The 21,165-nt window shown below is 50.8% G+C and overlaps 11 protein-coding genes across 11 annotated transcripts; 7 read left to right on the plus strand and 4 right to left on the minus strand.

Annotated features, from left to right (window-relative positions):
• Positions 1-9: 9 nt before the first annotated feature.
• On the minus strand, positions 10-1,513 carry N7446_007369 (alpha-ketoacid dehydrogenase kinase family protein; the record flags this gene model as incomplete). The annotated part of the gene is made up of 2 exons (XM_058516114.1): positions 10-1,183; positions 1,239-1,513. The coding sequence occupies 2 exons, from the start codon at positions 1,511-1,513 to the stop codon at positions 10-12; spliced, it is 1,449 nt and encodes a 482-aa protein (XP_058373292.1).
• A 387-nt stretch (positions 1,514-1,900) lies between these two features.
• Positions 1,901-2,308, minus strand: N7446_007370 (uncharacterized protein; the record flags this gene model as incomplete). Its single annotated transcript, XM_058516115.1, has 4 exons — positions 1,901-1,988; positions 2,065-2,133; positions 2,189-2,229; positions 2,294-2,308. The coding sequence occupies 4 exons, from the start codon at positions 2,306-2,308 to the stop codon at positions 1,901-1,903; spliced, it is 213 nt and encodes a 70-aa protein (XP_058373293.1).
• A 453-nt stretch (positions 2,309-2,761) lies between these two features.
• On the minus strand, positions 2,762-3,739 carry N7446_007371 (urea carboxylase-associated family protein; the record flags this gene model as incomplete). Its single annotated transcript, XM_058516116.1, has 2 exons — positions 2,762-2,958; positions 3,007-3,739. The coding sequence occupies 2 exons, from the start codon at positions 3,737-3,739 to the stop codon at positions 2,762-2,764; spliced, it is 930 nt and encodes a 309-aa protein (XP_058373294.1).
• Positions 3,740-4,211: 472 nt separating this feature from the next.
• On the plus strand, positions 4,212-8,100 carry N7446_007372 (GTPase BMS1). Its single transcript, XM_058516117.1, has 3 exons — positions 4,212-4,334; positions 4,411-4,481; positions 4,537-8,100. The coding sequence occupies exons 1-3, from the start codon at positions 4,277-4,279 to the stop codon at positions 7,984-7,986; spliced, it is 3,579 nt and encodes a 1,192-aa protein (XP_058373295.1). The 5' UTR covers positions 4,212-4,276; the 3' UTR covers positions 7,987-8,100.
• A 346-nt stretch (positions 8,101-8,446) lies between these two features.
• N7446_007373 (uncharacterized protein) lies at positions 8,447-9,018 on the plus strand (the record flags this gene model as incomplete). The annotated part of the gene is made up of 3 exons (XM_058516118.1): positions 8,447-8,667; positions 8,730-8,833; positions 8,894-9,018. Exons 1-3 carry the CDS (start codon positions 8,537-8,539, stop codon positions 9,016-9,018), a joined length of 360 nt encoding a protein of 119 aa, XP_058373296.1. The 5' UTR covers positions 8,447-8,536.
• A 949-nt stretch (positions 9,019-9,967) lies between these two features.
• Positions 9,968-11,576, plus strand: N7446_007374 (uncharacterized protein; the record flags this gene model as incomplete). Its single annotated transcript, XM_058516119.1, has 2 exons — positions 9,968-10,624; positions 10,680-11,576. The coding sequence occupies 2 exons, from the start codon at positions 9,968-9,970 to the stop codon at positions 11,574-11,576; spliced, it is 1,554 nt and encodes a 517-aa protein (XP_058373297.1).
• A 167-nt stretch (positions 11,577-11,743) lies between these two features.
• Positions 11,744-13,992, minus strand: N7446_007375 (uncharacterized protein). The gene is made up of 7 exons (XM_058516120.1): positions 13,414-13,992; positions 13,268-13,345; positions 12,778-13,212; positions 12,255-12,713; positions 12,094-12,188; positions 11,963-12,040; positions 11,744-11,908 (listed from the first exon to the last, which is right to left on the minus strand). Exons 1-7 carry the CDS (start codon positions 13,880-13,882, stop codon positions 11,894-11,896), a joined length of 1,629 nt encoding a protein of 542 aa, XP_058373298.1. The 5' UTR covers positions 13,883-13,992; the 3' UTR covers positions 11,744-11,893.
• A 478-nt stretch (positions 13,993-14,470) lies between these two features.
• N7446_007376 (transcription factor domain-containing protein) lies at positions 14,471-16,877 on the plus strand (the record flags this gene model as incomplete). Its single annotated transcript, XM_058516121.1, has 3 exons — positions 14,471-14,609; positions 14,657-14,711; positions 14,762-16,877. Exons 1-3 carry the CDS (start codon positions 14,525-14,527, stop codon positions 16,875-16,877), a joined length of 2,256 nt encoding a protein of 751 aa, XP_058373299.1. The 5' UTR covers positions 14,471-14,524.
• Positions 16,878-17,476: 599 nt separating this feature from the next.
• On the plus strand, positions 17,477-18,286 carry N7446_007377 (O-methyltransferase; the record flags this gene model as incomplete). The annotated part of the gene is made up of 2 exons (XM_058516122.1): positions 17,477-17,960; positions 18,087-18,286. 2 exons carry the CDS (start codon positions 17,477-17,479, stop codon positions 18,284-18,286), a joined length of 684 nt encoding a protein of 227 aa, XP_058373300.1.
• Positions 18,287-18,833: 547 nt separating this feature from the next.
• On the plus strand, positions 18,834-19,841 carry N7446_007378 (uncharacterized protein; the record flags this gene model as incomplete). The annotated part of the gene is made up of 1 exon (XM_058516123.1): positions 18,834-19,841. One exon carries the CDS (start codon positions 18,834-18,836, stop codon positions 19,839-19,841), a length of 1,008 nt encoding a protein of 335 aa, XP_058373301.1.
• A 647-nt stretch (positions 19,842-20,488) lies between these two features.
• Positions 20,489-21,002, plus strand: N7446_007379 (putative lactoylglutathione lyase (Glo1); the record flags this gene model as incomplete). The annotated part of the gene is made up of 2 exons (XM_058516124.1): positions 20,489-20,919; positions 20,981-21,002. 2 exons carry the CDS (start codon positions 20,489-20,491, stop codon positions 21,000-21,002), a joined length of 453 nt encoding a protein of 150 aa, XP_058373302.1.
• Between the last annotated feature and the right edge of the window lie 163 nt (positions 21,003-21,165).

A 21,165-nucleotide genomic window follows, 5' to 3' on the forward strand; every position in this document is an offset into this window, starting at 1 on the left:
CTCAATACCTTAATCGATTCTGCCGACTCCTTGTAATGTCAAATAGACATCAGTGCCCCATCCCCAAAGACTCTGCACGGCGATACTACCACCGAAGTATTCAGCGTAAGCTCGGCTCAAGGGCAATCCATAACCAAGACCCGCAATACTGCTGAGATGGCCGCTGCTGGCAGAGATAGTATTCAAAGCATCCATTCCACCATTATCAGAGGATTGGAAATCCATATCCGAGAATGTCGTAAAACTATACGACCAGATATGAGGCAGAACCTCAGGCGGAATACCGCCACCACGATCACGGATGCGAATTGTGATGCTCTGAGACGATGGGGTCCAGTTCCCAATCGGTTCATTCGAGCTCCCTCTGTCGCTTTCCACATCAAGCTCAAAGCCGACATCGGTATCGCCCTGAACGGGACGCTCATTTCCAGGGACATCTGGCGCAGCAGCGATCGTCACTTCGATGGGTTCACGCTCGTTCCCGTTTTCGATGGTTGCCCGAAATGCGTTCTTCAATAATTCCGTAATGATGTACTCGACGTGCACAGGTACGTGAGCGAACGAAGCCTCAGGCTGGCCTCCAATCTTCAAGGTCGGTCGCACGCCATACTTTAGCTCGCAGATTTCTCCTACAAAGTCTTCACACAGTCGGATGATTCTTGCTGGCTGCAACGCCGTGTCAATGACTCCGATGTAGTTGGATGGGATCTTGCTCTGCTGTGTTGGTTCATCTGCTGTTTCAGCAGGCGTATCGCTCAGAGGCTGAGAAGCATAATGAAGAGCCAGATGTTGCTCGGCAATCAACCGCGTGCCGATACGAGCGCGCAGATGCGTGTCCAGAAAGCGTGTGACGTCGGCTGGGCTGACGTATTTCCTGCACTCTAGGAAGCCACGTGCGAGGACTGGGATTGTGTTTGTGTGTGTCTGTACAAGGTCGGCAAGCACATCTCCAAACTGATTCTCCTCTTCGAGGGTTGTGATTCGGCGTTGCTGATACGGTATGAGGGTCGACAGCGAGTGGACGTAATTATGGTAGATTTTAGAGACATGGGGATTTGATACGACAATGTATGGCAGGTTTCGCAGGGCTTGAATCCGAGAAGCCAGGCGGGCGGGCAGCAGTGACAGGGTGAAGTTGGCCGAAGCTAAAAGTGCGTCTTTGGACAGTGGTGGACGCCCGTGTCTAAATTGGGTAGAATTAGCACTTGGCTCTTTCAATTTGAATGTAAGCAACTCACTTGAGTAAGTCTGCCAGTGTCAAAGCCCGGCGAGGACTGGCAGCCAGTTGCGCAACGTTGTCTTTGGCAACGTCGAATGGATGACCAGCCCAATTTTGACCCTGTGATGTGGACGATTGGCGTACGAGGAGTCGCGTAGCCGGCAAAGCCCGACAACCAGGCCTAGACAACATGGCTATTGGCGTTGCCGTTGCGATGTGTGGTTGAGAGGAGAGAGGTGGGAGATAACGAGTGAGGCGGTGACCGCAGATCTGCGGGTATCGTCGGTCCAACATCTGTACTTGCGCTAGATCGGCATAATATTGGTGATCGAAGAAGATGTTTGCAGCTCTCAGTATGAGTGATACACGGTCGCACTCTTATGTCCTACAGTTGTACTCTACAAGCTCATAATTCATGAAATTGGTTCCATATCCATGGGTGCCTGTACCTCGCATTCGGAAGCTGGCTAATCATAAGTGCCTGGCATCACGGAGGAAAGCAGGTCGTGTATTGGTATCATATCATCTCGCTGAAGGAAGAATAAAAAAAGAATAAAAAGAACCCAGGGTATCCAGCTCTCGCATTTCCGTTCGGTCCATCAGTGGTCGTAGGGCAGATCGTCTCCGGTGCAATGCAAGCTCTTTAGCCCGGGGAAGAGCTTGTCGCATTCATAAGGAGGACTAGTTGGTGTTGACCACGCCATCCTGCTCGACATGGATGTGCTCGTTCGACTCAAGGGTCTGAACTTGGTCATCGGGGAACGCGACACTGTAGCTCCGGTCAGCATCCTAGTCCGCGGGAACCATTCGTAGTCGAGGCGAGATAACAAAGCCGCAGTACTCACGTGAACCCTTTGATCAGGCTGTATTCATGCTGGATGACACCGCCCTTCTCCTGAGCGGTCTCCTTGGCCCTTCAAGGAAGCGGGTTAGTAGTGTAGTGTCAGAGAGAGGGGCAATGCGACATACTTTTGAAGTTCCTCGGCGGGAGCGTCGGCCTTGAGGGTGATCTACAAGTTTCAAGTTTGTCAGTATGGAGCTTATCTGAAGCTTCCAAGAAAGATCGAGACTCACGTTGAAGACAGGCATGTTGAGTGACGTGATAGATATGACGGGAAGTGTGAAAGAGAGAAGTGGGGAGGGGAAAGGTGATGTTTTATAGGAGAGGGGCGGGGATTGCCTTTTGAGGAACCTCTGGGACTACACAGGCAACTACTGTACCCTACCCATCTTCTTTTTCTTACATCTTACATCTTACACCCTACAACCTACACCCTACGCCATACACCATACACCCAATCTTACCTTGGCTGCCTGGAGCCCCAAATCCCGAGGGATGTCAGTCTGACATGGCTGTGGCATCGGTGGCTGAAGCAGGAACTCAACAGTAGACTGTCACATTGATCCCCTGCAAGGGGGTAAGGGGGCACTGCAGATGTGTACGTTGATGTGACGGCAATGACATCTCCCGATGACGAAGGCGGGGCAGTCACGTGCGCTGCGAGACATACTTGCATTTGTTCCATAACTATTATTTTATTTTCATACTCCAACATATCCATCTTCTTCACGAGCTGGCATCTTCATGCCATGCATACCCTGGTATTTTGGGCACTCTGGGGACTTCCATCCATCTAGGACCTTATCATCAGCCAATTGGTACACCTCCACACCCAGCGGGCGACAAGTGGCCCCCATATCACCCTCCTTATCATCCCACCCCCAGTTGGAAAGATCACCTGAGGCAAATTAGCAGTGCAAACATTGTAGGATGAGCAGTTACATACCACCAGGGCATGCAGACAACGCGCATAGAACATCTACCTCTGCAAAGAACTCAAAGTATTCGCCCGCCTTTGCAGGGGATGTCTCCATGAAGTACTTCCCCTCCTCATCCAGCCCCGTCACTTGAAACACATTCAAGACATCATGGACATCCAACTCAGTCAGCCCATAGGGAGCCACAGACCGGGTCAGGTTTGAGTGGCAGTGGAAGTCAAAGGTCTCCCCACCCATAAGTAAGTTGACGTAGGGATCACAGCGAGTACCCATCAAGTCATGCACCCGTCCTCCAAACCGCGTAGTCCCGAATACAACCTCTGGCTTTCGCTTTCCATCTGGCCCAAGCACGTTATGCAGCTGCCCGCCGCCCAGCGAATCACCAGTGATCGTCACGAGGGGCCGCAGATATGGCAGGTTCGACCACAACCGGTCACCCACTGAGACGTGGGAGGCATGGATTTGACGGGTACGCGCCGCCCACATCCGTTCTCGGGGGTTGTTCGCGTTCCAGATATTCAAGTCGCCTACCTGAGGTCCCTTCGGTGTGGTCAGGCGGCAGATGGAGCCAGCAGGAACAATCCACGCTTGACCGGAACAGGGTCTGATAGTGAATGATTCCTTCGGAATACGCGCAGACGGCGTAGATGCCGTTTCGGAGATTGAGCGGTAAAGCTGTGAGGTCGCATGCACGCCCGAATCGGGTGGTGCTGTGTAAGCTGGGGGTGGTCTGCGAGACATTATGCACTTGTTTGTGGGGTGTAGAGGCGGGGTGTTGTACGAGGATTGAGACATGAAAGGTTCGCACAATCTGAAGGCGATATGCTGCACATTTATACGAAAGCGGGGGTTCGCGATATACTATAGTCCCCGAAAATAGGGCTAGCCGGGAGGGGAAACTACAGCCATAGATAGGAATGCTCCGGTTAGACAAGTACCATTTAGTCAGGAGAATGGCTAAAGCCAATGCTTGTGGGGAAAGGCGTTCAGCGTCGGCCCGATGAGGAGGAGGGTTGGAGAACTGCTTATCTTAGCTTATCACCGGCCCGGGAACGATAACACTAGTCCCTTCTTAGATGGATTCATGCCTAAGGCTGGAATATGGCGCTAAACCACATCGGGAGACTTTTCACCGCGCCGGGATCCAGGTATTTCCGCTCCGACAAAATAATTTTGGGCCAAGCAGTTGCAGGCTCACTTTACCTCGACTGCTCTTGCCTTCAATTTTCTCTGATATTAGAGAGGAGCCGTGAGGTCTTGCGCCTCACTATTGACAGTATGGAGCAACAGTCGAACAGGTCGCATCGGCCTGCAAAGGAGAAGAAGAAATATGAAGGTACGAGATCGCTCCGATGTGAGAGCTGCGAACTTTCCAAATCGACCTTTGCTAATTGCTACTTACTTTTGTACAGGTGCCAATCCAAAGGCCTTTGTCACAGCCAGGCCCGGCAAGCTCAACAAGCAGGCGGCGCGATCACACGACGTACGTACAAGAAATTTTTCTCCACCAATCGAAGCTAACCTGACTTCTCCTCTAGGTCAAGGAAAAGAGACTCCATGTCCCCCTTGTGGATCGCATGCCCGAGGAGGCTCCTCCCACCATCGTTGCAATCGTTGGACCCCCGGGAGTTGGCAAGACCACTTTGCTCAAATCTCTAATCCGTCGCTACACCAAGCAAACCCTCAGCTCGCCGCAAGGCCCGTTGACCGTTGTTACGACCAAGCGCAAGCGTCTCACTTTCCTCGAATGCCCGTCCGACTCTCTCGCAGCTGCCATCGATGTCTCGAAGATCGCGGACATTGTGCTGCTCATGATTGACGGAAACTTTGGATTCGAGATGGAGACTATGGAGTTCTTGAACGCCTTGTCAACCGCCGGTATGCCAGGCAACGTCTTTGGTATCCTTACTCATCTTGATCAATTCAAGAAGCAGAGCACCCTGAAGGACGCAAAGAAGCGCCTCAAGCACCGTTTCTGGAGCGAGCTCTATTCCGGCGCCAAGCTGTTCTACTTGTCTGGAGTTATCAACGGCCGTTACCCCGATCGTGAAGTGCACAATCTGTCCCGGTTCTTGTCGGTCATGAAGAACCCTCGTCCGCTCGTCTGGCGCAACTCCCACCCTTACTCCCTCGCCGATCGCTTCTTGGATATCACCCCGCCTACTCAGATTGAGGAGAACCCGAAGTGTGACCGCACAGTTGCTCTCTACGGTTACCTTCGCGGTACCAACTTCCCAGCGCATGGTGCTCGAGTCCATGTTCCCGGTGTTGGTGATTTGACTGTCGCTGGCATTGAGGGCTTGCCTGATCCATGCCCAACCCCCTTCATGGACCAGCAGATCGCTAAGGCGACAGGAAAGTCAAAAGCCCGCAAACTGGGTGAAAAGTCAAAGCTGCTTTTCGCTCCGATGTCCGATGTTGGTGGTGTCTTGGTTGACAAAGATGCCGTCTACATCGATGTCAAGACCAATACTTTTGACCGTGATTCGGATGAAGACTCAGAAGACGAGGACCGCCGCGGTCTTGGTGAGCAGCTTGTTGTGAACCTCCAGGGTGAGCGCAAGATGCTTGGTGAGGGTGATCAGGGTGTCCGTCTGTTCCGTGGTGGCGAGGCTATCGCTCAAGCGGATGATGATGAAACAGGTCGGAAGGGTCAACGCCGCGCGCGCATTGCCGAAACCGAACACGATGATCAAGAACTCGACGAAGATGATGTTTCCGAGAGCGAGGAGGAAGGTCAAGATTTCGACGAGGACATGAGCGATGATGATGAAGGCGAACTTGACATGTCAGCACCGGATGACTTTGAGGCTCGCTTCAAGGCCAAGCAAAACGGGAAGGTCGGAAAAGCTGGCGAAGAGGAAGATTTGGCATTCGCTGACAGTGACTCCGATCTTGGCTCCATATCTTCCGTCGAAGACCAGGAACTCGAGAGCGGCGATGAAGATGAAGACGAGGAGGATGACAATGAGGAGGATGAAGACGACGAAGAGGATGAGGAGGGCAATGTGCGATGGAAGGATAACATGCTTGCCAACGCTAAAGCTCTTCACGGAAAACGTCCCCCATTCCGAGTCACCGACCTGTCGAGAATGATGTACGACACTTCAATTACCCCGGTCGATGTCGTAAAGACGTGGCGTGGTGAGGACTCTGACGACGAGGAAGAGGAAGATGGAACCGCCGACGACGAGGGCGATGAATTCTTCAAGAAGACAAACAACGAGAAGAAAGACCAGGCCGACTTCCGTGCCGTCCCCGAGTACGACTACGACGAGCTGGAGCGCAAGTGGCGGGATGAGGAGTTGCTTGAATCTATCAGATCTCGCTTCGTCACTGGTAAGCTGGGCGGAGGCGGCTCAGATGATGAGGACATGGACGACGACCTCGACGAGGATGACGAAGATGAGGGCGATGGTGACTACGAGGACTTGGAATCTGGCGAAGTCTTTAACGGCATCAAGGATGACGATAACGAAGACGACGAAGATGATGAAGAGAAGGGCGACGATGAGCCCAAGGAGCCAGAGGATCTTGAAGCCGAGCGTGAGCGAAATGCCAAGAAGAAGGAAGAGCTTAAGCTTCGCTTTGAAGAAGAAGATCGGGAAGGATTTGGAAACGCGAAGGACGGGACGCGTGATGGCCTAGAAGGCGAGTTTGGCGAAGACGACTGGTATGATTTGCAGAAGGCGAAGATGCAAAAGCAGACTGATATCAACCGTGCCGAATTCGAGAACCTCGACCCTGCCTCGCGCACACGTGCTGAAGGTTACAAGGCCGGTACATACGCTCGGATCGTCCTCGAGAACGTCCCCTACGAGTTCGTCTCCAAGTTCAACCCTCGCTTCCCTGTCATCGTTGGTGGTCTCTCTCCCACTGAGGATCGCTTCGGCTACGTGCGGATTCGTATCAAGAGACACCGTTGGCACAAGAAGATCCTCAAGAGCAACGACCCGTTGATCTTCTCGCTTGGTTGGCGACGCTTCCAGACCATGCCTATCTACTGTACCACGGACAGTCGGACAAGAAACCGTATGCTCAAGTACACCCCTGAGCATATGCATTGTTTCGCTACCTTCTACGGCCCTCTGGTCGCGCCCAACACTGGTTTCTGTTGCGTGAACTCGTTCTCGAACAAAAACCCCGGTTTCCGTATTGCTGCGACCGGTGTTGTTGAGAGTGTCGATGAGCACACTGAAATTGTCAAGAAGCTCAAGCTCACTGGTCACCCTTACAAGATCTTCAAGAACACCGCTTTCATCAAGGACATGTTCAACTCTTCCCTCGAAATTGCCAAGTTCGAGGGTGCATCCATCAAGACGGTCTCTGGTATTCGCGGTCAGATCAAGCGTGCCCTTGCCAAGCCTGATGGTTGCTTCCGTGCTACCTTCGAGGACAAGATCTTGATGAGTGACATTGTCTTCCTGCGTGCCTGGTACCCCATCAAGCCTCACCGCTACTACAACCCCGTGACCAACCTGCTCGACCAGGTTGAGGGTCAGAAGGGCGACAATGGATGGCAGGGTATGCGTTTGACCGGTGAGGTCCGCCACGCCCAGGGAATTCCCACGCCCCAACTCAAGGACTCTGCCTACCGCCCCGTCGAGCGTCAAGCCCGTCACTTCAACCCCCTCCGCGTGCCCAAGCAGCTGGCCGCCGAGCTCCCCTTCAAGTCTCAGATCACCAAGATGAAGCCCCGTAAGGACCAGACATACATGCAGAAGCGAGCCGTTGTCCTGGGAGGCGAGGAGAAGAAGGCCCGCGATCTCATGCAGAAGCTCACCACCATGCGCAACGAGAAGCAAGCCAAGCGTTCTGCCAAGCAGGAAGAGCGCCGCAAGGTCTACCGTGCTAAGGTAGCTGAAGGCCTGGAGAAGAAGGCTGAGCGTGAGAAGAGAGAGCGCAATGATTACTGGCGCAAGGAGGGCAAGAAGCGAAAGAACACCGATGAAGAGGGTGGTGGTGGCCGCGGCAAGAAGCGTAAGTGATCTATTCGTTTTGGGCATGATTGTTCTACATGGGTCTTTCTTTGCATAAATGGCGTTTGGACCCAAAATTACCTATGTACCTACATACACTGAATGTTATCATAACTACTCCTGCATCTGCCTCTACACCCTCGGTTCTCTCCCCGGCTTTACTCTGCCCCTCTTTTTCCCGAATTTATATCTGGTCACATAGTAAACACGGTTTCAATAGCGCACTACAAAGTGAAAGCATCAAGCACCCCGGGTTCGAATTGTACCCCTGCCCCCTAGCAGGGGAAGATCAGCGCCCCTTCCATGGATACCACACCTCCCAGCCCTAACTCGGCCAATATCAAACATCTATACAATCTCACTTTTTCCTCACTCTTTCCTCATAGCAGACTTAGTTTTGACTCACGTAGACCTATATTAACTTGACTCGTTGTCCTCGTTCAGCTTTCCTATTCTCCATCCTACACATCTTTCATCAACTTCCGTCTCATTTTTCATCAAGTTTCATCAAACCTTCTTATATACACACACTTAGCAATCAACCAATCATCTCATCAACATGGCTCCCATCGACCTGTCTGTCCGCTCTCATCCGGACTATTACGACAATCCAGAGAAGGAGGAATTCCTAGGCTGGTACATTTTCGGTTGGGTTATGGTTGGCCTTGCTGCTATCATTCTGGCATTCATGTATGTACCTTTCCTATCTACCCAGGCATGTAAAGAGAATTAAGATACTAACTAGCTTCCAGATGGGCTAAGTGCAAGGACAAGCTTATGCCCAAGCTCCAACAGTGCAAGGAGGATTTGGGGGAAAAGATGACGTGGAAATCATCGGAGGCCTCCGAGGTCATTGGTAAGACTCATACCCCATCGTCATTTTTTGGAGTGTTTCTTGTGTTGACTCTGTCTTCAGCGAAGCCGAAGTCGGCTCATGTGGCTAATCACCACACCCAGGAGGTCGCTGGGGTCGATCGCATCACCGCTGATTTGACCCCGGAGTATCTCAAGAAGACCACTGCCGTTATGGGGTGTCTCTAGGGGATAGTTGGGTAGATGGTGGGTGGGGTGAGGACAGTCTGTGTATGGACTGGGCCCGGGGACTTTTATACTCTTTTCTTTTGTCTTTTTTTTTCCCCCTGTTGTCGGTTCTTGGTTTCTATATGCTCACTTGTTTTCTCTTCACAGTGACTTTCATTTATTTTTCTGGCATTTGTTTCTGAGTTTCTCGAATTTGAACGCATGTTGCATTAGTTTCCGTCGTCATTTTCCTCATCGGAGTTGAGTCATTGCTTCCAAGTTTATTTCCATGACTAACAAACATATGTCGTTTCTGTTTGCAAGCTCAAAATGTATTCTTTTTCTCCTTTGTAGACTTGTAGCTATAGTAGATGTGGATACTGTCGATGTATAGACAACCGTGAATATCTCCGTAGCCTAAACCCCTCACACCCATTCCCAATTGCAAATGTCTATTAGCTCTCTAAAGATACAGTTGAAGCCTCTTTCCTGTACTTCCTCGTCACCAAATGCACTCAATGTAGTCTAGTCGCATCGACAAGCCACCACGTGACCGCGCCTCGCACGCGTCGCCGCAGATGGAAAGCCGCCGTCCCTCAACCACCCCAGTTTATTCGCTAGCAGGCTGTGGCGCTTCTTTAATTGTTCTCTCAAAGCCCTTGTCACCTCCAATCCCTTCGACCCTGGCTATTCATCCGGGGTGGAGACCTGTTTTGTGCTGTCGCAACCTTGCGCGTGCTAGTCGGTCGCCACTCGATCGGGCAGATGCTCCTGGTTCCGGCGTCCACCACCCGCGCGTGTTGAGATCCCGACTGTCCCTTAGTGCATCCCGGTCTCTTCACGTTCCCAGTCTCGATGCGGTGACTAGACAGGTGTTGAGAGCGGCCGCGTAAACTCGCGATTAAGCTAGGTCGCGTGCATTTATCAGCGCTATCCCATATCCATCTTTTAATTCCTCTCACTCTTGACAATGGACGGTCGCGACGCTTCGAGTCGCGGAGCGCATGCGGAGAACCGTGCGAACGCCCCCGTGAATCACGCGACACCTACAGTCCCTGTCGAGACTCAGAGAGCGCCATTGTCACTACGTGTAGATGGTTTGAGCGCCGTTGCTGTCGCTTCTGGCGAGGGCGACTCGACCCCAACCTATATCGAATCGGAGCGCGGTAGTGTTACTTCGGATGGTCGACGACCTGACCTTTACTCCGCTAGTACCGTCACAGACTCCCTGTCCAGTCTTCCTTCGTCCAATGATACCAGCCGATTTTCAGAACTTGGCAACTCGTATACGTCGAATGAACATGGGTCAGTACCACAAAACGATCAAAAGTCTTTACAATCGGCAATGGCGCCGCAGACACAGCCGGTGAATGGGAATGTCGCAGAACGGTGGCAGCCCTCACTACCAACAATAAAGGCTGGCAATGGGTCACCTCCATGCTTGCCAAAGCATTCGCGCACAAAGTCGAACTTTGATGGGCTGGCTCCAGGGCAGAAAAGAACAGCAACTGGGGATATCAAGCCCGTTTCATTAGATCCCCCCGCGACCCACAGTGATGCGAATGGAGCTACGCGGCGACGTTCAAAAAGCACTGGCTCGTCGGTTTACGGAAGTAGGATTGCGCAGGTATTTGATTCTCTCAATCCCCTCCAAAGACCTATAGCTCATTTATAATACCCAGCTATCGGTTCACATCCGTACGCGTCTATCATACGCGGCGGCAAAAGTGGAGAAAGAGAAAGAGAAAGCCCGACTATCACTTGAAGCTGGCCCTCACCCCACACTCCGCACATATCACAGCGCATCTCCATTGAGCACCGCACCAAGTGACGTTGCATCAGCACCAGAAATAGACCCGCCATTTCTTTCACACCAAAGCTCCAGCTCCTCCAACGGAAACTCCAATTGTTTCCCGAGTCATAACCGCTCACGATCAGCATTCTCATCTCCTAACCTCCTATCAATTCCTAAACTAGCACCTCCTGTTGATATCATCTCATCTAATGGCGACAACCGACGCCGTCGACCAAACCCTAATGCTATCTCAAACCCTCTTAATCACAGCCCCGTCCGCCGTCACCGACGGCACCATTCACACCAGGAGCACGGACTAAACCGTCCAGTCCTAGGTTCTGAAACTCCCTCCCTCTCATCAACCACACATGCACCAACTTCCACCCCGAACGGGTTCTATCGACCCCGCACCAATTCCCAAAACACATCAATGGAACAAGACGCCATTGAAACCCTCATGTTCATGTCCAGTCCCGAGAACTCAGGATACCGCTTCAGTCCTCGGCCACTACAAGCCGCAAGCACACAAAGCAGTCTAAACGAATCAATCAACACCAGCAATGGCACCACTCACAATGGAAGCCAAGGCTCGCAAAGCTCCGGCTCCTACAGTGGCCGTGGATACGAAACGAAATCGGGACTGGAAGCCCATGCCGGCGATGACATTGATCGCCTTTTGGATCAGATGGATAGTGATAGCGAGGATGAGGGGCGGTATGCGTCTTACCGTCCAGCTATTAGTGGCGCACATCCTTTCAGAGGACATTATGGACGCCAGAGATAATTGCATTTATTGACTTCTCTGTTTGGCGGTTGCATGTAATGGTCAGTTGGAACCAGTTTGCATTCATTTTGGGCTTTTTGCATAGTGCATTGTCATGCTGTCATCATGAGCGGCGGGCTTTTGGATAGGACTAGCTTGCCGGATTGGCTGTATTGGAAATTTGAACTGGGCTGTCTGTTGGCCTAGTGTAAATCATAATATGCATTCAATTGGTTCTATATGCTTTTATGTGACTGTACCTCATAGGGTACTCTATATATTAATGTAAGTCTATGCTTTTCTTGTACACTGGTATCGGCACTTCAATACGTAGGCAATCAATGCGCAAGTTCCTGTGGTTTGGTTAGTCCCGAGCATATAGTACTGGAGGGGAGTTGATCACTTACGCTTGCCAACTTGCTCTTGGCTCGAATTTGAGGTCCGTAAAAGGCCAGAACCCATGGAACTAGAGTAAGAACAGCGCCCTATCCATAAACGTCAGTTATATGTTCTTCAAATAATAATCAAAACAGCTTACCAGTGCTCCCAGCAAACTGGATGCCTCCGGATATCCAAGATTGTTGAACATGGCATTCGTAACCAAGGGGAAGACACCACCAAGCAAGTTACGACCTGCAACCAGAAAAAAGTCAGTCAGTAAAGTATATCACCAAAACCAAACCAAAGCCCAAAACTTACAGCAAGACTGCGCAGCGATCGCTGAACTGGCATACCGATGATAAGTATCAGCCAGATAGTTGAAAGTCGCCAAATAAATCGAGAAAATGCCCATGGTAGCACATCCAACCGCCAAAGCCGGCACAATCCACGGCACAGACGGGAATGAAGTCCAACCAAACCAGAACAACCCAATAGGTAGTAAAATGGACTCGACGCAGACGAAATACAGTCGACCCTCTGCGGCGGTGGAGTGCAGACCGAAATGCTTGGCGACTCGCTCTTGGTAGATACTGATGATAGTGATGATGATAACGCCGACGCACATTGATGTGAAGACGGCGCCTGTTTGCTCGGTTGTGAAGTTGTGGTTTGTGCGGAAGATTAGGGGTACCGAGCTGAATTGGAGGTAGAGGACTGCCCAGCTGAAGGAGACCCAGAGGGAGAAGAAGAAGACGACTGGTTCGGTTAGGAGCATGTCTGGGGATTTGTTAGTGGGTGGTGATGAGGTTGGGATTGGGGTTGGGGTTAGGGTTTGACGTACGGAATGGTCGATACAGAGAGATCTGGACCATGCTTAGGATTGAAGCTCGTTGCTCGTCGCTCTTGACCTTCCATCTGATTCGTCGAATGCATTTCTCATCGGGGAATTCCTCGTTTGGGAGGATGACGCCGTAGTGGCCTGCTTCTTCGAGTTTTTCGTAGTACTTGTTCAAGGTCTTGGCTTTTCGGCTTAGCAGGACGCTGCCGCGGGTTTCTTTGAAGAAGAAGTAGATGAGCACGACGAAAGCTGCCGATACGATTGCGTGCGAGAAGTAGACCCAGCGCCAGGTGGTGTGGCTGACGATCACGCTGGAGATTAGTGGTGCTAGACCTGTGCCGAAGAGGGCTGATGCTGAGAAGAGAGCCATTGCTGTGTTACGGTCGTGGGCATGGTAGATGTCGCTGATGACGCCGCCGACCATTGTTGAGAAGGTTGCTGTAGAGTTTTTATTAGTATTTGAGGTTTTGACTTTGGTCGAGTATATACTCACAGCCACCCACGCCCTGGAAGAATCGAGCAACGCACAATCCGGCGAAGGAAGTTGTTCCTCCGCAGCCGCAGAGAGAGGCTATCATAGATTTTGTCAGTATATATCGAGAATATCAACGTGGATTTTGTTTCCATCACAAGACCTACCGACAAAGACAATACCACTTGCGATGAAGATCGGCCGCCGACCATTTAGCTCACTAAATGGGGCAAGTAGCATAGGCGCCAGAGCAAAGCCAATGCAGAAGATAGTAATGCTGAGGTTATACACAACAGCACTAATCCCCCATTCCACAGTCAACTCTTCCGAAGCAGGACTGACCTCACCAGCAGCATAACCAGCCAGCGCAGTAACCGCGCATGCAATGTAAGTCATCATGGACTTGCGCCATGTTGGCCATAAAAACGGCGAGATGTATTTCTCCAAGCTGGGCGCCTCAGGTGCTGGCGACTGGTTTGGACCAGGAGGCAAACTGATACACGGCGTTGGCAGGGCTGTTTCCAGTTCTAGGTATCGGAATTCGATATCTTGTGACTCAGTTTGGGACTCCGGGGACCCCTCGCGCTTCTCCATGACTGTCGACTCTTTGAGGGAGCCAGATGTCTCTGAAGCCATCGGGGTGAATTTGAGGCTGCTTGTTTGAGTTGACTCATGGATTTGGGGGACGCTGACAATTTTATAAGAGACTAAACCTGGAGGACGTGGGTCTTGAAAACAAATTGGAGAAATTGGGGATGAAGAGCCGAAATGGTCTGGGTTCCCCGATCTGATATCGAATATGCGCTATACCAATTTTATTTGGCGATCGTGTATCAAATTGTATGAAGACTTCAAGGGTTTCCCAGTTACGCAGCACACAGAATACCATACATTGGAATGATACACAACGACAAATTCTCTCTCGGTCTTCTGAGCGAGCGACGTACACAGACCGGCTATACTTCCGGAGGCAAATGCTGAGTCATCAGATCCCCGAATTGGAGAATTGAAGAACCCCGATCTACTTGCCGAGTGCAGAGTGAACACCTCGGGATGCAGCGAATGATTAATAATTGATATGCAAGGATCTTTCTAGAGTAAAATAAACCAATACTCTGTCTACATGTATGTTCCAGGTAAGGTAAATAATAATGGTGCAACATGTAGAAGCTTAACTATGTGTAGTGTACAGCATGGAAGCCAAGGATATTCCGGAGTAAGGACCTCTATTCCCCGACCACATACTCCGTATTGTCACTGGAACTCCGGCATTCCCCAATGTTGAGTAACAAGCCCTACCAATGCCAGCGATGCCCGAGAGCATTTGCTCGTCTCGAGCATCTCCAACGTCATGATCGCTCACGTAAGTCTCTGTGCTCGAACGGGAGACCGGCATCTGATACCCCACAGACACCAAAGAGAAGCCATTCACCTGTGCCCAGTGCCCCAAGGCATTTACGCGCAAGTATGATACATCCATAATGTTCTAAGTACCCCCCATTGACAATGTTTCAGAGACTTGCTAGCCCGTCATGAGCGTCTCTCCCACACGGAGGGCACTCCAAGTCGGAGTCAAACAACGCCTTCCCCCGCGCATCCCATCCTGGACGGGTTGGATACCTTGGCATCTGTTGTCACCGACCATGCCCAATCTCGCCGTTCAATAGGATCTAATGACCAATTCTCTGGGCTCTCACCAGCTGTACACCGCACCCCCCTGATGGGTGAGCAGTTAGCCAGCGACACTCCCTCTGCAGGCCCCACCCCCATTGCAGGTCCGGACTTTGGCTATCTTGGTGGCTTTGCCCCTGGTAACTATGAGGGGAACGACTTTACTTCCTTTCTGGATAGTGTACCCCTGCCCAGTCACCCATTCTCGCCGGCTTACCAGCCTCTCCCCTTGTTCCCCCCGCTGCACTTCTCTCCCGTTCCAGATTATGATCAGTCTTCGGATAGAGCAGCACCCTTAACTGAAACTACTCCGTCCACTCCTTCTAGCTCGGTCCTTCCTCGCCATGGTGCTCAATTGCCTTCTCTTCAGCCGGAGGGGTATCAAACTACTCCTAAGGCGCGCCAGCCTACGGGTTTCGTACCTGTTACAGCGCAGTGTCGGGAGAAGTTCATGAATCTGTTATCTGATTATGCAAATGTTGTCCCAGATCCATCTCTTCCATCCCGGCATGCGCTGTCCCGGTGCTTAACTGGGTATCTCACGGGTTTTCATGATCACTATCCAATTGTGCATATCCCAACCCTCAATGTGGAATCGATGACCTTGCCGCTGTTTCTCTCGATGGCAGCATTGGGAGCACGGTACTGTCGCGAGCCAGAAACCAGCATGCGTCTCTACCAGATCGCTAAACCGGTGACCTTGGAGCATGTCCGGCGGGTTTTTCAGTGTGGCAAAATGCCGCCGGTCAATGTGGCCGATGACACCGATACACTGGAAACATTACAGGCACTGTTATATTTGACGTCGGTGTCGGCATGGTTTATCAACAACCCTCCTTACCACGAGGCATTGTCGATTCGCAGTCTAATGGAGATGCTCCTTCGAAATGGAGGACTTAACCGGCTCCCTGAGCACGACGGGACCTGGCACGGATGGATCCGACGGGAATCTGTGAAGCGGATGAGATTAATTGTGTTCTGTTTCTTTAACATTCACACTATCGTCTTTGACGTTCCGCCTGTGATTCTTACTGAGGAAGTCACTATCGAGCTGCCCTGTACCGAACAAGAATGGCAAGCTCCACACGCAGACCTCTGGCATGAAGCGCGCATGAAAAGTCCCGGCGAGCCGAAGTTCCAGAATGCCCTCTCCGCACTTTTTGAACCAAACAGCAACGTGGAGCGATTCTCCTCGCTAGGTGGCTACGTACTAATTCACGCCATCCTGCAAGACATCTGGCTCATGACCAAAGCGGGTCGCCTGCCCGTCTCGAGACGAAATCGCTTCAATCCTTCTTGCATCTCATCGACACCCGAACTTGTCTCTGTTGAGCAAGCCCTGGAACGCTGGTGCCAATGTTGGGAGCGCAATCAAGAGTCCTCGATCGATCCACTCAGTCCTCACGGCCCATTGTCCTTCACTTCCGCAGCCCTCCTCCGACTAGCATACATTCGCCTCAATGCTGACTGCGGCTCAGCCCGCCAACTTCAAACCTGGGACCCGGTCCAAATCGCCACTAGTCTCCGCGAAAACCTCTCCGTCCGCCGTGGCGACCGTCTCACGCGCGCGGCACTACACTGCGCCCATGCCCTCAGCACACCCGTCAAGCTAGGCATCGGCTTCGTGGCCCACTCGCAGGTTGCACTATGGTCGAACCAACATGCATTATGCTCCCTTGAGTGTGCCGTCCTTCTTGCCAAGTGGCTTGAAGCGGTGACAGTGCCGCATCCAGACCCAGCATTAACAGAGCAAGAAGCCAGGCTGAGGGATTTCGTGCTGGAGATGGTGATGGAAGTGCAGCATGGCGTATCACGGGAATGGCTGCTCGCTACAAATACACGGCTCAGTGCGGCTGTTACCCGCTTATGGGCGCGGCTGTTTACGGCGGATTATATCTGGGAGATGGTTGCTTTGATTGGGAGGTCTTTGAATAGTTATGCGGATTTGTTGGAGCAGTAGATGAGATGAATGATACACACAAATTCTAAAAAACTGTAACCCGATGGACTCGAAAATGGGTGAAAAAAAGGTGAAAAAAAGAGATGAAAAAAGAGAAGCCAAAAGAGGGCGAAAACAATGCACGAAGCAATAACGTTACTTCATTAGTGGAACTGTATGCATATTTACGACCTCTGTTATAGCGCGCGCTTCTTACTTTATCCGGAGTAAGACATTTCGACTGGGTAACTTCACCTAATCAGCGCTGATTGCCGTAGACAGTCTGCTTCACTCCGGCAGACTTGCTAGGCTGCTCAATCAGGCCTTACTTGGCCGATCATCTCTCAATCACATCCTGCTGTGGGGCCACTTGGCGTTTCTCCAATTCCAGCTTCATCTTTCGAGTCTGACAACATCATACTTCCCCACTTACAGGGCGTATGCAGATGACTCAGAAACCCGGACATAAGTCTACCTCGGATGTAGCTCTCACATTGGATCTTCGCCATCTCCGCGGATACGAGACAATATATAATAGCCCTAACTCCAACGTTTCGCAAATTCATACTTCCAACCTGACTGACACTTACCAAACCTAACAACATTAACAACCACCCAACATGGCACCCACCGCCCTGAACACAACTCCCAAAATCCATGCCCTCCTCAAAGAACTGCATAATAAATCCCTGACTCAAGAATCAACCCTGAACTGGCCAACCCTCCCAGCACGATGCACAACCGAATTTGACAATATCATGCGCGACAAATTCATCGCGCTGGATCAAGACAAGTGCGAACTGGTGTACCATGTCCTGCGCAGCATCAACGCCACAAACGTCGTTGAAGCCGGTACCAGTTTCGGTGTTAGCACTATCTACCTCGCACTTGCTGTTGCTGAGAATGCCAAGCGTGCTGGTGGTCAGGGAAAGGGTGTGCCTAGGGTGATTGCTACCGAGAAGGAGGAGACCAAGGCTACCTTCGCACGGGGCCATTGGGCTGCTGCTGGTAAAGAAGTTGATGAAGTTATTGAGCTTAGAGTCGGGGATTTGAGAGAGACTCTCACTAAGGAGCTTGGGGTTGTAGATTTCTTGTTACTTGATAGTATGTTCTTCCTTCCCTTCCTTCCTACTATGCCTTGTAGGGATGTCTTGCTGGATATTGGACTGCGTGCTACATATCATATCAATATCCGCTGTCGTATATTTATACTAATATCATATCTCTCAGTCTGGACGCCCCTCGCCCTGCCCGCGCTGAAGTTGTGCCAGCCGTATTTCCGTCCCGGCGCGGTGATCATTGCTGATAACACTGCTATGCTGGGTGATCAGTATCAGGAGCTATTTGATTATGTGGATGCTGAGCGGAGTGGGTTCCGCCGGGTGACAATGCCCTATAGTGGCGGTATTGATATGATTGTTTATCAGTAGATATAGCTTATAGTATGATCCTTATTACAATACTCTTTTTAACCCTCTTCTTGACCTTCTTCATATTCAGCTAGTCCTTAATCTAAGGCCAATCTCATCCCTATTCAACTTTAGCTGATCCTCAATGTAAGGCTTATTGTGATCTTTTCAACAATCAGTATGATCCCTACTATAATCCTTGTTACAATCCTCCTTACAATCAGTTTTCGATCAGAACTCTGTTGCTATCTCGAAGCAAGCAGCTAAGTACGCGGCCAAATTGTCCCCAAGTGGGCTCTGGTGAACTGGAAAGTTGACAAGCAAGTGGCGGAACTTCTCAAACCCGACTGCAAAATCAATTGTCACCTGGTGTGAACTAATTGCTGATCAAGGAGCTAAACGTCAGGATAAGTCGCGTAAAAGGACATATATCAACGGAGTATCTTCCCGTCCGATCTGATATGCATTTGCACGTGCCTTACTTCCTTCTCCCATCTTTCCCTCCATCTTTCTTTTCCCATCCTCCTTCCTCTTTACAGCATACCCGCCATGTACGATCTTCTCCGTTATGCACTCCGCGACGTATAGCCTCGGCCAGAAATTCACTGTTCGCTCGCATATTCCTCCACCACCCACGCCGGTGTCTTACAAGAGTTGCACCAATGAAACACCCGAGCGGGAGGAACAAAACCGTCGTGGCGCGCTTCAAACATGCCTGAACTTTCCTCCGCTGCCAGGTACTGATGGTTCATTTGATGTTGAGCTAGAGATTGTTGGGCTGCTGCGAGTGAAGGATAACTGCAACGCGCAATTACTCGTTGTTCTAGTCTGCAGAGCTACACCAGAATCTCCTAAACTCCTCCCCGGTAAACGCCTTACCGCTAAAGTGTTTGATCCTCTCTTTGTCAAGACGGAAAGAGGGGAAGTCAATCCAATTCGGCTTACGGACAAGCACTATACCCACGAAGTTGCCGCATATCAGAAACTATGCAACCTCCAAGGGACTAAAATCCCGAGCTCTTACGGATCTTTCACTTGGGAGATTCCTGTACGGGAGCAGGGACACGTATCTCGCACAGTCCGCCTTATTCTGCTGCAGTTTCTACCCGGGATCTCAATGGCAGAAGCCAACGCAAAACGATTCTCGATACAAACTCAGCAGAATATTATCAAGAAGATCATCGGCTTCGAAACTGACATCTACACACGGGGCATTGACCTTGCAGACCTGAGTCCCCGCAACGTCATGATGATGGACTCGACGAATCCGACAACGCTTCGTTTCCTGGATTTTGGGGACGCCCTCTTCTTTGACAGGGATAAGGAAAACATATCACCCCTGTCGAGGTGGGCTGGCGGCGATCTGGTAGTACCGTTAGGGTATGGCTGGATCAATGACTGGGAATGCGAGTATGAGTCTTGGTTTGAGTCCCAATTGGCCGTGACAACTACACCGGAGTCGCAAAAGATTCACCAGCAACATCAGCATTTGAGTCCACGGAAAGAGCTACAAGGTACCTCAAAGCGTTCATACTGTGAATCAGACTCAATACCGACACAGTTGCCTCTGAGATAGGCGAGGCAATGACATTCATTGCTGTGAATCGTCACTCAAAACTTTCTCTATCGCCCGACTTCCAACAATATTGCAAGTACCTACTGTGCCACGTTCCCTCAACTTACACTGCATTCTCCACGTCGACATTTCCAAGCTTCCTCGTGCAGGGACGCATTCGATTTACCGTGGTATTGAGGATAGGATTTAGAATTGAATGGAGTGGCTAAAGCTTTACTGGAACACTTTCTTTCCTCCGCATATTTCAATTGTTATCAATTTTCTCTATTGGTAACGTTACATCGGTTTATAGACAAGGTATACTAGTCTGTAGAGTGTAGTAGAACATGTCCATCTACAACCCTCCACTTCATAGTCCCACATATGAACCCCTCACTACAATCCCCCAACATCAACAATCAACCCAACTGCACACAACATCTTCTCTTCCATCAAATCCACCAAAACAAAATAAAAATGCCATCAAACGCCCTTGCCCCAATCCCACCCCAAAAAGAAGGCCATTTCAACACTTCCCCAAACATAAACCCACCCCCTCCACCACAACAAGCGCCTACAAACTAAATCACCTCGCAATCCGCATAACAAACCCTACAGCCTCCTTAAACTTCTACATCAACCTCCTAGGAATGCGCATAATCTTCACAATGAATGCGGGCCCCTTCACAATCTACTACCTAGGCCATCCACCACCTGATCTGAAAACCGGCGAGGAACTGGATAGCTGGGCGAAGAGGACAGCCGAGATTCCGAATATGACCGCCACGGCTGGGTTATTGGAGTTGTATCATGTCCATGGGAGTGAGGGTGGTGAGGGGGGTGGGGATAGCAATGGTATATCGACTGGGAATGTACCTCCACACCTTGGTTTTGCGCATTTGGGCTTTACGGTGCCTGATATTCCTGCTGCCGTGGCGAGGTTGAGAGAGGCTGGTGTGACGATCTTGAAGGATGTGGGTGTTTCTTCTAGAGAGACGGTGCCGCTTTCGGAGTGGGAGGAGAGGAGGGGGTTGGGTGTGGTGCGATTCATGAGAATTATGCGTGGTTCTTTGAAAAGTTTGCTATGGTTGCTGATCCGGTGAGTTGAATACTTTGGATACTATGGCTGGTTATTGGGTACTGGTTATTGACGTGCATAGGATGGGTATACGGTTGAGTTGATTCCTCAAAGTATTTGATATCTCATGCTGTGATTGAGTATCTATGCATTTTATAGTTTACAATCGTTGCATATCACTTTATTAAGAGTCCGGAATACCTCGTATTCATGCGAAGAAGCTAAACGCAGCCTATACACACGCGTGATAGTACATGGGAGACGCAA

The sequence above is a fragment of the Penicillium canescens genome (genome assembly GCF_028828765.1).
Source record: "Penicillium canescens strain IBT 15451 chromosome Unknown utg000004l_segment0_segment0, whole genome shotgun sequence".
In the NCBI taxonomy this organism is placed as follows: domain Eukaryota; kingdom Fungi; phylum Ascomycota; class Eurotiomycetes; order Eurotiales; family Aspergillaceae; genus Penicillium; species Penicillium canescens.